Source organism: Gopherus evgoodei, chromosome 15, assembly GCF_007399415.2.
Source record: "Gopherus evgoodei ecotype Sinaloan lineage chromosome 15, rGopEvg1_v1.p, whole genome shotgun sequence".
NCBI classification, from domain to species: Eukaryota; Metazoa; Chordata; order Testudines; family Testudinidae; genus Gopherus; species Gopherus evgoodei.
This window is the reverse complement of record NC_044336.1, coordinates 13,415,195-13,430,165: the sequence shown is the minus strand read 5'-3', so window position 1 is coordinate 13,430,165 and position 14,971 is coordinate 13,415,195. Positions and strand designations below refer to the sequence as shown.

The 14,971-nt window shown below is 49.8% G+C and overlaps 1 protein-coding gene across 1 annotated transcript in view; it reads left to right on the top strand.

Moving 5' to 3' along the window:
* Positions 1 to 8,125: 8,125 nt before the first annotated feature.
* SPHK1 (sphingosine kinase 1) overlaps positions 8,126 to 14,971 on the top strand; it is a 34,238-nt gene continuing 27,392 nt past the window's right edge. Inside the window, exon 1 of the mRNA XM_030534187.1 lies at positions 8,126 to 9,580. Coding sequence (XP_030390047.1) covers positions 9,148 to 9,580 — 433 coding nt within the window. The 5' untranslated portion in view covers positions 8,126 to 9,147. The remainder of the gene's footprint in view (positions 9,581 to 14,971) is intronic.

Sequence of the window (14,971 nt, the reverse complement as noted above, 5' to 3'; positions counted from 1 at the left end):
AGGGAGACTGGTCAAAGGCTGGCGTGGCCCATTCATGGATGTCATGACTTCCTGCCCCAGAGCGTCCCACAGGGGGCTTGTTGACCCCAAAGGCTTCTCGGCCTCACCCTCAGCTCTTCAGATTTGCAAGCTTTGGTCACTCTGCCTTGCAGCACCTCCCTTCGCCTTCAGACAAGTCCAGTGTGAGGTCGACCTTGGAACCAGGCAACTTGGCCTAGTCAGGGTCCAATTAAATCATCGCTAGCTAGTATCGCCTTGGAAAAGTCCTACTTAAGCCAGTAGTTACTAAACACAGTATTGGATGTTTGCACTCTGAGACTGTGTGTTTGCAAACTCTCCCACAAAATATCAAAAATGCAGAACAGAGATCACTTTTAAGGAAGCTGGCATGAGCTTGCCTACATGTAAAGGACTCGGGATGACATTATATCACCAGCTTACCCCAAATGTAGCACAAATCCTAGAAAAATACTCTAGCACAGACTCTAGCAATAGCCCTCTGCTGATATTCACCCCTTCTTGTCGACTGTTGGGAATAGGCCACATCCATTCTGATTGAATTGGCCTCTTTAGCACTGACCCCCACTTGGTAAGGCAACTCCCATCTTTTCATGTACCGTATATTTATACCTGCTACTGTACTTTTCACTCCATGCATCTGATGAAGTGAGTTCTAGCCCATGAAAGCTTATGCCCAAATAAATTTGTTAGTCTCTAAGGTGCCACAAGGACTCCTTGTTGTTTTAGCAACTAGCAGCCACTCAACATTAATTCACCTATAAAATTAAAAATAAGTTGGACAGTTTATAACCAAATGTCATCGTTATCTCACAAATGAGACAATTTAGTAATCTCATCTCAGAAACAAGACAGTTTAATTATCTTTATATTTAGGAACTAGGCAGACATAAGTCAGACAGCTTCTCTTTGAGAGTTTTCATCTGGATAGGAAAACAAACTTACCTTAAAAGCTTATCAGGATGGAACTCACTTAAGGAATAAAAATAATTAACTTTTGAATAAGGTCTATATGCCCATATAGACTGTTTCCCTCGCATTGCTGAGCCTTCTTCACTGCCTGGGGCACCTGGCTGCAGCAAACTGGCTACTGACTCCTGTCTTTTCTTGCCTCTGCGTAGCCATTTTCTCCTCCAGTGGCTCACTGATTTGCTGCATCCTACTTCCTTTTCCTCCTTGCCTGTCCCTTTCCGAATCCCCTCCCATGCCTGCCTGACCCCCAGCTTCTTTCCTATAAAGCAGCAAAAAAAGGATACAAGCTCTATGTTTTTAAAAACCCTTTGTAGGTCACTTTAAAGCCGCATATTAATACTTAGAGGAAGCTATTAAACCCATTTTACAGGTGGGAAATGTAAGGCACAGGGCAGCCCATGGTCACATGGCAGAACCCAGTCAATGGCAGAATCCAAATCCCCAGTCCTGTGTTTTAGCCATAAGACCGTCCCCTTCCCCTTTCCTAAAGCAATTCCAGGTTGGAGAAGAGCAGTGTGAATGACTGATTTTCAGTTTGCTGCCCACACAAACCAACCCCATTTCGAGTCAGCCAGAAACAAGGTTTGTTTCCTGGATTTTTCAGGAAACTGAAGATGGAGGAAAGAATTGTTTCGGTTCCAACAGAACATTTTGCTTGACCTGAAACAAAATGTGTGTTTCATTTTTGAGTTTAACTAAAAAAAATGGAAGTAAATTTCAAAACAAAAAGTCATTTCAGGTCGAAATATCAAAACAGCTTGTTCAGAAAATGTCAGAACAAAACATTTTGATTTTTTCCAGTTTTTTTTTTAACTGAAACAATTTGGTGAATTTCACATGAATTTACAAAATGTTTTGGGTGACCAGAATCCGACTTTTTTAGCCAAAAAATTTCACCTTGTTCTAGGTAGCAACAACCCAGACTAGAGGATGGATTTTGAACCCTGGTTCAACCCCAATGACAGTATTTGGTTAAATCACATCAGGCTGCTAACTGATCACTAGGTAGTTTGTACTGCACCTAATCATCTTTAGGCTTAGTTGTTTAGACAGGGTATGCGGTGAAGTCACTAATGACATTTTCTCTTTCCCCACACAGGGAGCTGGTGCCAGAACACAACAAACAGGCGAATCAATAGAGACTTAACTGTCAGCTGGCTACATTTAGGGACAACACTGGCACAGACAGGAAACAGGGAATTCCATAGCTGCAGAAATATGTACGTAAAATGGTAATAAGAGAGAAAACAAAACCAAAGTAAACACCCTCAATCACAGTGCAACACCTGCTGGAATTAGTTATAAAAGTTACATTGTTTCCTCCGGTGAGGCCTGAGGAATTTCCTGAGAGGAAGCAAAAACCTGGTTAGTCGTTTTTAAGGGACCAGGAAAAAATTGTCTCTCTACGTTATCAATTCTTAGGATGTTTCCTTTCTCAAGAGCTTATGCTGCTAACTTTACAGAGGATCTCAGAGAATTTTACAAACACTTAAGCCTAACAATATTCCTTAGAGATGAACATTATCCCTTATTTACTAGATGGGTAGGTTAAGTGACATAGACTCATAGACTCATACCCAAAGTCGCACTAAATCGGGGGCAGAATGCAACACAGAAGCCATGGTTCCCAGTTTTCTGTGCTTAATCGTTAGCCTAGATTCCCTCATATGAAAGCATCAGACAGAGGAAGATCAATAGGAGAGTTTTCCTATCTTTATCTTACCTTGAATTGGTTGATTTATGTATTAAGTTTGCTGGTACTTTGCCTCATGGCACCAAACAGGCTATTTTTAAAGTGTAGTCCTCCAAATGAGAGAGTCTTTCCCATATTTATGTAGCTACTCCAAGCACGTTTTCCTAACAGAGCAGTGAGACAGCATAACCTGCTCCAATTTTAACATGGGAAAAATTTCCCAAGTGTAACTAGCCAGAGGATCTGTTAACATCAAATAGCGTGCGAAGCCTGGAAAATCTTACTGGTGGGAACTGCAGCCAGAGATTAGGATCAAAATGAAACTGGAGCAGTTTCATGTTAAGCGCACAGGACTCATTACCTCTAAAGAAGGTCAGAGGCACAGGGCTAGCTAGAATCCATCTCTCATACGGACTCAGGCCCATATCCACAAAGGTATTTAGAAAGGTAATGCCCTTGGGATCTGGGCCTTGGGGGACAGGGGAGAGAGAGAGCTCACTAACCATGAGACTTGGGTATAGGAGTCTTAGACTATGTCTACACAGCAACTAGACACCTGCAAACTTGGGCTTGCGGGGCTCAGGTTGTGGGGCTGTTTCATTGCTATGTAGACTTCTGGGCTTGGGCTGCAGCCCAAGCACTGGGACCCTCCTACCTCGCAGGTTCTAGAACCTTAGGGTATGGCTACACTGCAGTGTACGCCCATGCCTCAGCCCAGGCTCAAGCCAAACCCTCCCCCCCCTTTGTGTCTACACTGAAATTGTGCTAACCCAGAGCTCAGGCTCAAGGTCCAAGGACACTGCAAGACTGGAGGGTCCAAGTTTGAGTTAAGCTGGGACCTGGAGTCCAAGCCCTATTTCTCTGCAGTGTAGATGCAGCTCTGCTTGTCTTGAGTCCCAGGAGTCAGTTGGAAATGCCCCATTGTGGGATAACTTCCTCAGTCTTCTCTATCCCAACAACCTGCAATCCACTCCTCAATGGAAGCCACGCCCCTTTGCAAGGGCCCCAGCTCAGGTCAGCATTAACCCATTCTCTTCTGATCACCGATCTGCAAGCACACTATCAGCGAGCCTCCTGGGTGTGCAAGGGAGAACGAACCATCAAGCCTTTTGTAAAGCCAGCTGCTTCCAACTTCCTGGAGCATGCAGCGCGGGCAGTGAAGTGTTCCCACAGTGCACCGCTAGAGTGGCCACATTTGGGGTGGAGGTGGAGCACCAAGGCCTCTGGTCTGCGTGCTGCAGTCTGGATGCCAGAGCCCTAGATTCAAGCACAGGTTAGAAAAGTCTTAACATAGGGTTAAAACACAGTGTAGACGCACAAGGGCAGGGTTCCCTAGTACAAGTCAGCTGACTCGAGTCCCACTAACGGTGGGCTTACACCGCAGTGTAGAATACCCTGTGATCACCAGTCTTACAACACTGTCCATTCTTCCTTTAAAGCCCAAACTGCTCTGATGATACAGGGAGCCCCTTTAGCGGAGGCAGAGCACCCTACTCTATATCCTCAGTCTAAGCTCAGAAATGCCCTCACACACTTGCCTCAGAGACACCTTGGAGGAGGTTTAGGTTGGATATTAGGAAAAACTTTTCCACTAGGAGAGTGGTGAAGCACTGGAATGGGTTACCTAGGGAGGGGGTGGAATCTCTCCTTCCTTAGGGCTTGTCTACATCAGAAAGTTGCAGCGCTGGTGAGGGAGTTACAGCGCTGCAACTTTGAAGGTGTACACATCTGCAGGGCACCACCAGCGCTGCAACTCCCTGTTTGCAGCGCTGGCCGTACTCCCGTTTTGTCTCGGGTGTAGAGGATCCAGCGCTGGTGATCCAGCGCTGGTAATCCAATGTAGACAGTTACCAGCGCTTTTCTTGACCTCCGTGGAAGGAGGAAGCATCTGGTAATCAAGCTGGTTTCCTTTCCCGGTTTGCTCTCTCGGTCCCGGAGCCACCCAGCAAACCGCAGGGAAGGAGACCTGCTTGCTCGGGGTTCCGGGACCGAGAGAGCAAACCGGGAAAGGAGACCAGCTTCGCCGCGGTTTGCTCTCGCGTTCCCGGAGCCACCCAGCAAACCGCAGGGAAGGAGACCTGCTTGCTCGGGGTTCCGGGACCGAGAGAGCAAACCGGGAACGCCGCGGTTTGCTCTCTCGGTCCCGGAGCCAGCCAGCAAACCGCAGGGAAGGAGACCTGCTTGCTCGGGGTTCCGGGACCGAGAGAGCAAACCGGGAAAGGAAACCAGCTTCGCCGCGGTTTGCTCTCTCGGTCCCGGAACCCCGAGCAAGCAGGTCTCCTTCCCTGCGGTTTGCTGGGTGGCTCCGGGAACGCGAGAGCAAACCGCGGCGTTCCCGGTTTGTTCTCTCGGTCCCGGAACCCCGAGCAAGCAGGTCTCCTTCCCTGCGGTTTGCTGGCTGGCTCCGGGACCGAGAGAGCAAACCGCGGCGTTCCCGGTTTGCTCTCTCGGTCCCGGAACCCCGAGCAAGCAGGTCTCCTTCCCTGCGGTTTGCTGGCTGGCTCCGGGACCGAGAGAGCAAACCGCGGCGTTCCCGGTTTGCTCTCTCGGTCCCGGAACCCCGAGCAAGCAGGTCTCCTTCCCTGCGGTTTGCTGGCTGGCTCCGGGACCGAGAGAGCAAACCGCGGGGAAGCTGGTTTCCTTTCCCGGTTTGCTCTCTCGTCCCGGAACCCCCCTTGAAGCCGCCCAACAGCGCTGCAGTGTGGCCACATCTAACACCACTTGCAGCGCTGGTTGCTGTAAGTGTGGCCACTCTGCAGCGCTGGCCCTATACAGCTGTACTAATACAGCTGTAACAACCAGCGCTGCAAAATTTTAGATGTAGACATGGCCTTAGAGGTTTTTAAGGTTAGGCTTGACAAAGCCCTGGCTGGGATGAATTAGCTGGGAATTGGCCCTGCGTTGAGCAGGGGGTTGGACAAGATGACCTCCTGAGGTCCCTTCCAACCCTGATTTCCTATGATTCTATGAGGCTGGTTCTCCTCTCACATCTGTACATGCACATCATGGAGCCAGTGGAGTTACAAGTGTAGGCGAGATAGAATCAGGCCAACCGACAATCTTTAGCCTTCTCCTCCAGGTAATAATTAGAGGGAAGGGTGCCTGGGATGACAATTAACATATCAACTCAGGGCAGGGTAAACCACCATGGGCTCACATTCCTCAGATGTGTTTCCTCTTTCCCCAAACTAGTCCTGATCATTTTTCAGTCACTCCCTCCATCTGGTCTCATTCCGCTTGCCCTGGGTTAATTTCTCCTGGTCACCTGCACTTGTGCTCTACCTGTCTGGATTGGGACATAGCCTCTTGCTGCAGGATCCCAGCCCATTGCGCTGTTCTCTGGACCATGCCCTTACGCCTCCTCTTAGGGAGGTTGGCTTCTTTCCAGCTTTTTTTTTTAATCTGTCAACCACTAGCGCCCCGCCCCAATTGCCAAGGTCTTCTGTGCCAACTCTCTGTCTCTGCTCTCTCCTAAACGTCTCCTGTATTGTTATTAGCAGCACCAGCCGAGCAGACTCCTTCCCTGGAGTGGGTTTCACTGCGGGGAGATCCACAGCTCTCCAGCCTCTGGGTGCTGACACTACTTACCCAGGAATGCAGCATTTTAAGTGTAGACTTGCCCTGAGACTGTGTGACAATGCGGTTCTGGCGGGACCCAGCTGAGACTGCCAATTCAGGACCAATTGCTTAAACAGGGCAGTTACAGCCCAAGGCTGGGGTTTCTCCACCTCTAAGGCAAACCACACCAGCCAGACAAAGAGGACTTTGGTTTCACCCCACTGGCTAACCACAAGTCTCACAAGCAATTCCCTTAGACACGCCAGTCTCCCAGTATCACCACCAGTGCCACTCGTCCTGGGAACGAATGGTTATGAAATCAACACCCCAATAAAAGCAAAAAGGTTCTCTCGATCCCAAAGAATCAAGCCCCAGACCCAGGTCAATATACAAATCAGATCTTACCCACAAATCAGGCTGTTGCCAGTCCTTTAGAATCTAAAATCTAAAGGTTTATTCATAAAAGGAAAAAGATATAGATGAGAGGTAGAATTGGTTAAATGGAATCAATTACATACAGCAATGGCAAAGTTCTTAGTTTAGGCTTGTAGCAGTGATGAAGTAAACTGCAGGTTCAAAACAAGTCTCTGGAGTACATCCCCCGCTGGGATGGGTCATCAGTCCTTTGTTCAGAGCTTCGGTTTGTAGCGAAGTCCCTCCAGAGGTAAGAAGCAGGACTGAAGACCAGATGGAGATGAAGCATCAGCCTTTTATAGGCTTTTTCCAGGTGTAAGAACACTTCTTTGTTCTTACTGTGGAAAATTAAGCAAAATGGGGTTTGGAGTCACATGGGCAAGTCCCTGCATACTTTGCTGAGTTACAAGGCATATCTGCCTTGTCTCAATGGGTCAGTTGTGTAGCTGATGGTCCTTAATGGGCCATCAAGCAGGCTAGGCAGAGCTAACACCAACTTGTCTGGGATGTTTCCCAGAAGCACAGCACAACTTTGAAATACAGACAGTATAGAGCCAATACTCATAACTTTAACTACAAAATGATACATACATATAGACAGCGTAATCATAACCAGCAACCCATAATCTGGTCTTAGATACCTTATGTGACCCCTTTTACATAAGATTTGGGTGCCACTACAGGACCTTGGTTGCAATCATGTTCTATATGGTCCCAGATTATATCAATAATGTCACAGACTGGCAGCTGTTTTGTGAGCAGTTCTATGCAGATAGCTGCAAAGGAGACACTCACACTGTGTTCTCTCCTAGAGAGACTTTACTGTTGGTCCCCTTAACATCAAATCAAAGCAATAGACTAGGGCTAGGCAACCTATGCCACGTGTGCCAAAGGCGGCACGCGAGCTGATTTTCAGTGGCACTCACACTGCCCGGGTCCTCGCCACCGGTCTAGGGGCCTGTGCATTTTAATTTAATTTTAAATGAAGCTTCTTAAACATTTTAAAAACCTTATTTACTTTACATACAACAATAGTTTAGTTATATATTATAGTCTTATAGAAAGAGACCTTCTAAAAATGTTAAAATCTATGGCTGGAACGTGAAACCTTAAATTAGAGTGAATAAATGAAGACTTGGCACACCACTTCTGAAAGGTTGCCGACCCCTGCAATAGACCATAACGTTTATGGTTGCTCTTTGTCTATAGAAAGGTGAGAATCTCATCTTTTTATAGAGCATCAGGGGTGGCTCTAGGTATTTTGCCGTCCCAAGCACTACAGGCAGGCTGCCCTCTGCGGCTTGCCTGCGGGAGGTCCCTGGTCCTGCTGATTCGGCAGCTTGCCTGCGGGAGGTCCCCGGTCCCATGGATTTGGCGGCACGCCTGCAGGAGGTCCGCCAATGCCGTGGGACCAGCAGACCCTCCATAGGCATGCCCCCTAAGGCAACCTGCCTGCCACCCTTGTGGCGACCGGCAGAGAGCCTCCCGTGGCTTGCCACCCCAGGCACGCGCTTGGCGTGCTGGTGCCTGGAGCCGCCCCTGTACAGCATCTCCATTACTGGAGATTTGCAGCCATGGTAGCCCATTTTGACGATCTTCTGCTAATCTCTTTGTGGATGAATAGTCCTTTTGATCCACTCAGGATACCACATCCTCCATCCAAGGTCTTTTTTTTCTGCCTTGCATACATCTGCCCTTCCAGTGCCCGCAAAAATGCACGACATACTGAACCTCTTAAAATGTGCCCTGCACTTTCTCATAGTACTTGACAAAGGCAGGTATTACTGAAAGCTTTTGGGAGGCAGGGATTTTTGTCTTTTTGTACAGCCCTTAGAACAATGGGGGTCCCTGATGGGGGCACCTACTAGGTGCTACTGCAACACTAATAAATTAATAAACTATATTCTACCCAATGTTATGTTTAGGGAAACTGAGGCACAGAGCAGTGAAGTCATTTGAACAGGGTATCACAGCAAATCTGAAGCAGGAAGGCAGCCCGGCTCTCCTGAAACCTGGCCCTGCACTTTAACCCCCTAGATCACACCTGCTCCACTCGTTTTAAGAGGCAGGCTGGTGACCAGACAACAAATGTAAAAAATCAGGATGGGAGTGGGGGGTAATAGGTGCCGATATAAGAAAAAGTCCCAAAATATCCAGACTGTTCCTATAAAATCGGGCCATCTGGTCACCCTACTAGTGCAACTTGTCCAAGCAGCTGTTCGGACTCGGTTCCTCGCCTGGTAAATAGGTGATAGTCCCTCCGCGGGGGTGTCTAGCTCTTTATGAATGAAACCGGACAGGCTGCCGTGCCCTAGAGGCGCCGCCGGGTGTCAGCAGAGAGCAGGGCGCGCGGGCTCCAGAGCCATTCAGCCGGTGTCAGAGCCGCGCTGCAGCCGCAGGGCCAGTCCGTGCGAGTGACAGCAGCGGCGGCGGCTCTGCCCCGCTCTCTGCCCCGCCAGGTGCCGCTGGACCAGCCGCTAAATGAGCCCGCGATGGAGGGCGCGCAGCCGGGCCCCGGAGCAAGCTCCCCGCAGATCGACTCCGCCGAAGTTTTGCTCCACGGGGTGTTCGCCCTGCTGGACCCCGCTCCCAAGACGAGCTACGCGCTGAGTCTCACCCGCGGCCGGGAGCTGCGCATGCAGCGGGTCGGCTCCGCGCCGGCCGGCCGGAGCGCCGCGCTGAAGCTGGCGGACTGCATCGGCTGCTCTGCCTTCGCCGGCCGGGAGCCGGAGCCGGCCGCCTACTTCTCCGTCTTCTGCTACCCCTTCCGCAAGGGCTGGTGGGACACCGCGCCCGCCAGGCGGCGCCTCGCCAGGACTTTCCGCGTGTGCGTAGCCCAGGAGCCGGGGGACAATCTGAAGCTGGCGGAGACGTGGGCTGGGAAGATCAGGGAGCTGGCTGCGCCCAGCATCCCCCGGCAGGAAGGTAAGTGCCTGGGGAAGGCGAGCAAGGGGGTGTGCGTGTGTGTGTTAAAGTCCCCCCGCTTTCTAGGGACGTGCGGAGTGTGAGTGATCAATGCTCTCTGCGCGGGTTTCTATGGGGGAAAGGCACCTTCCTCCCCCCCACCGCTCCGGGGTTATCGCTTGTGAGCTTGACTCAGAAGTTGAGCAAAAGAAAATTCACTCGCACGCCGGAGCTTCCGCCGTCCCAGCTCCCCGCCCCCTGCAGGCCCCCAGGCTTTGCCGGCTGCTCCAGCGCCCCTTTAGGAAGTTGGCTTCCCCCCAACTCTCCCCCTTTTCTAGCACGTGGCCCGCTGGGCTTTGCCTGCCCTGCTCTGGGGCTGGCGGTGCAGGGCGCCCGAGCAGCTGGGCCTGCCTGGCCAGGGGCCCCGGCCTGATGAGCGAGCAAAGCCCGAAGTGTGTCGCTTGGCAACTCAGCTCCGCGTCTGCCTGGCAGGTGGCGTGTCTGGGGGCTGAGGGAACAGACAGGTGCAAGCCCCGCCCATTTTCCGGGTTCCCCGGAGGGGGGAGGGCTAGAAAGAGGTGTAACACCCAATGGGTGAGACTCAGAAACTCCTGGGAGCCTCAGCCTTGTCCTCTCCCAGCCCCAAACCTGTCTGACCAGCCCAGCCAGCGTGCCCAGGAGATGAGTGGGCTGGAGGTGTCAATTTGCCTTGTCCTCTTGTTCCTACTTATGAGGCTTCCATCACTAGCTGCTTTGCATCCAGCTGCAGGAGCAATGCTGCTTTCCTCTGCAGGAAACTAGAGAGGGAGAAACACCCCCCCCCGCCGCTTCTCTTGCCCCTCCTTGATTCAAAGTTGTGTTGCACTACTTAGGTACACAAGGGCTGGGGTAAGAGGAAGAGTCTTATCTCAGGGATCCAGGTTTCACATTGTATAGCACAAAGACCGCTGTGCATAGCATGGGCCTGAGGGAGTCTGGGCTAGTTGGAATAGTTTGGATCCACATCCAAACTTTGCAGCCCGGGCTGTGTTCAATATACGTGCTTGGACAATCGCCTCATTCATGTGTGTCAGATGCTTTGGGAACCACTCGGACAACCCGTGTTCTAGAAATGTAGAGCGAGCAGCAGTGAGCTCTGCTGTCCTGGGACCAAATCCCCATTTCCACATGACTCAGGGGGCTAACGTAACCCTCATGATCTCAGGACAGTTAAAAGCTCTGTGAGAGCCTCTGGGAAAAGGGCTGCTGCCTGATCTTCCAGCCACCTTCCTGCCCCTCTTGGGCCTGGGAAATGTGGCAGCTCCTCATCCTCATATTGAGTCTTGTTGGCTACCCACAGCGAGAGCCTCCAAACCAACTGCACCTCAAACACTCTGCAGAAAGTTGTCACACTTGCAATTGCTAATCTGCCCAGGGCAGCGCAGTGTTTTCCTAGCAGCTGCAGATTACAGCAAAATTCCTTGGGCTAGCACCACCTGTGGCTACCTGCCTCTGCCCTGCAAGACTATTCTCCAAGCACCTTTGCTTTCCCAGTGGGACACCACATATCTTGATGCCATATTGAGAGGCTGGGGCCCACTGGAAGCCTCCATGTGTCTAAGTGAGCTTGTCTGGTGCACTGAACTACACCCTAGCTGTGACATTGAGGAGCATTGCCTTCAGCTAGGTCTTCTGGGCTTTCACCTATCTTTTTCCCTCAGGGTCTGATTTTGTGCAACATCCATCATGTGATGAGGCTGGAAAGGGAGAGGCCAGCACTGGGAAATCAGCTGCCTTTCGGCAGTGTCAGCAACTCCTCTTCCCAGAGGGGGTGTCCCACATAGCCATCCATACACCACACTTCACGGTGCTCATCCCAGGTCTCTCCCTTTCAAAGCAGTTCCCTAGGCTCTGTCATGGTCTCGTTCTCCTGTGAACTGCGTGCATGCTGGGAGGGGGAAGGGCACGGTGACTAGCTCAGGGCTATTAATAGAAACGAGCCTCTCAGTTCTAGGTCGCTGGCACAAATCCAGCCCAGATTAGCAGCGACCAAGACATAAGAAGGCTGTTGAGTGGCCCAGGTGAAACCAGATTCGTGGTCTCAGGCCAATTCCTAATGGGCAATTGTCCACCTCCCAACACCATCACTGCAGCTGGCTGCCATTCTTGGCCCAGGGGCCAAGGAGCATGGCTGAGGGGCAGAGGCAGTGAGGGAAAAGCCAGGCTGTTGCCATCAGTGCTGTAGGGAGAGGGGCCTTGGCTTTCCAGGGCTGCTAATCCAGCACCTTCTATCAGTACTTAAAGAAGCAGGGGCACGAGGTGGCGTTGCAGCTGGTTAACACAGAAACCTCCTCCAGAGAGGGAGTTTGGAAGCCAACACAGAGCAGGTTCCTTCTGCTCTCGGAGCTTTTCCCCCAGGGTCCAGGAATGACCTTTGATTTATATATCAGAGGGGTAGCTGTGTTAGTCTGGATCTGTAAAAGCAGCCAAGAGTCCTGTGGCACTTTATAGACTAACAGACGTTTTGGAGCAGACCTTAAAGTGGCCATCCTGCAGCAAAAAAACTTCAGGACCAGACTTCAAAGATAAACTGCTGAGCTTCAGTTCATCTGCCAATTTGACACCATCAGCTCAGGATTGAACAAAGACTGTGAATGGCTTGCCAACTACAAAACCAGTTTCTCCTCCCTTGGTTTTCACACCCCAACTGCTAGAACAGGGCCTCATCCTCCCTGATTGAACTAACCTCGTTATCTCTAGCTTGCTTGCAAATAGATACCTGCCCCTGGAAATTTCCACTACATGCATCCGACGAAGTGGGTGTTCACCCACGAAAGCTCATGCTCCAAAACGTCTGTTAGTCTATAAGGTGCCACAGGACTCTTTGCTGCTTTGATGTATATGTTCGTAGTTCAAAGATAAGGGACGAAACCAACATGAGTTCTTTAACATCTGAGCCTCTAGATGGTTCCAGATAACTAAATTTAGTGGGAGACTGAGGCTGACATGATGAGTGATTAAAATTAAAGACTTTATTTATATTAAAATAAAGCAAACAAGCATCACAGTGTCCCCACACACTGGCTTGATACTCCCACTCTGAGATGAACAGTGCGCTCAGGGGTGATCAGTCCCTGGTTGGAAAGTGAGTATAGCCCTTTCTCTAAGGATACTGTGATGGTGGACAGGCATGCCTAGCTCAAATCAGTGTGCTGCCCTTTGCATAATCAATTCTAATCACGCTCCCCCTGAGTTAACATTAAATCCACCTTTTACCATATCTGTATTTCCGCTGCCATCATTAAATATTGCTACTCCCTCATTGGCTATTTAACACTGAGCACTGTCTTAATTAACATCTGCATAAATGCCAGACCAGTAAATATCAATACAGATAGCGTTTTCCAAAACACTTGTAATAACTGTCAAGGACCAAAACATGTTTACAACGGGCCCTGGGGTTACGGCTGAACTTATCTGTAACTGGCCTCTGAATTGTCTCCTTTCACTCCAATTTTACCAGATTTTTGGGCCTACTTACATTTCAACCCAGTTCTGTAGAATGTAAGTGAGCATTATCTCTACGGGCTACGCTGGCTGAACTTTGTACAACAGAAATCACATAGAAATCAGGCTGTGATCCAGAAGGGTGCCAGGCTGCCTCCCACGCTCCACTTAAAATCGAACGAGTTGGGGGGGTGCTCAGCAGCATGCAGGATTGGGCCATTTAACCTATTACGGGTTAAATGGCCCGCTTGTTGGTGCCAGAGCTGTCCCTGATGAAAGGCTAGCTTGGTGCCGCTGCTCATCGGCGAGCCCACCCATCTAAGGGTGCAACGTGGGACAGAGCCACGCTGAAAGACCCCGCAGAAGCTGATGGAGCAGGAGGAATCCCTGAAATCCATTCCTGCATCTGTTTAAAGACCACGTCCCCATTCTTCGTTTCATGACTCAGTATTTCTGAGCACTGCCCCCGCCCCAACTCCATGGGGGCCAGAAGGAAAGACTGGCTGGTGTGTATAAGACGTGCCTCTTGCACTCTAGTTAGAAGGCCCTGGCTTTGCCTCCCCTCCTGCGTGGGCGGTGATGCTACCACTGCCTTGGCCTTTGTGACAGACTCCCCGAGGGGAAGCGTGTGCGAGGGGAGACGGTGAAAGGGAGCGACAGACAGGGATGGCAGTTGACATTGTGCCTAGAACACTTGGCTGTAATTCAGTTCATGAAGTGACAGACTGGGGGATAGAGAAGGTTTCTGGCATTGACCTTTCTGCTGTGAAAGCGAGAGAATCCAAACGTAGTCACTGCTTCGGAGCTGGTGATAGGGATGGGATCCTTTTCTTTCCGTCTCTCTGAAGTGTCTCCCAAAGTGGGGATTGAATAGATGAGGCCTGGTTTATTCTGGCTCTGGTTGTCCCCAGAGATGTATGTTGCATCCCTTGTACACGTGTAGGGTTTGTCTTTCCTTGCACACGACCTGTGCTTAATGGATAGAAGTAATGTGGTAGAGTAACTACTGCTCTGTAAGCTGTAACTTGGCATTTGCTGCCATGAAGGGGCTTTAATTCTTTTTCCCAGCAAATTTCTTTTCACCCCAATGGCCTGGGCCCTCTTGCAGTCAGATGCCAGCGTTAAACACATAAGTACTTGTAGCCAGGGATTCTCAAGGAGGGTCATCTGCTCTGGATCTGTCTGCTCCCAAATGTGGGGGTTTTCAGTGCAGGTTGAGAGACATGTATTTAATCAAGCATCTCCCTCCTGAGCGGGCATGCTGTTGGGTGGAATCTGTGTGGCAGCGCCCGGAGACAGCTAGCATCATGTTGATTGTTAGGAGCGGCAGGTAACATATTCCTAGGTTTTGTTTTCAGTTTGCTATGATGATCAGATGGCAACATGATGGGTGCTGGATCCATTTAAATCCAAATCCCAGGAATATAAAAGGCCACATTGTCTTCAGTGAAGTTACATCAGGGCTGAATTTGGCTAGATCTGTGTAAATCTGACTGTCTGATCAGAGATTCAATTATATGCACCAGTTCATTTATTTACATATCCAGACACAATGATCAAACTTTGAAATTATCATTAGTGTGTTGAACCACTGGGCCAAATGTGAGTTGACTGTCTCTTTAGATTTGTATTTCCAAAAGCATCTTTTCCAAAACCTAAGGCTAAAAGCAAATATTTTCAGAGCTCTGAAAACAGATGCATAAAATTCCAGTGGAAATGTTTGTTAAAGCAGTTCTCCTGCTGTTTATTGTCCAAACATTGCAGCATTAAGAACCAGATTTAATTGGCTTATACAGCCCAAAGTAAACTGAGTAGAAGTTTTAAAAATTCCCCCCTTCTTTATAATAAGAGGTGTGATTAGTAGCCTAAGGGGGAAAGGTGTTTAATGTGTGATTTAAAAAAAAACAGTGAATATTTTTAAGAGGA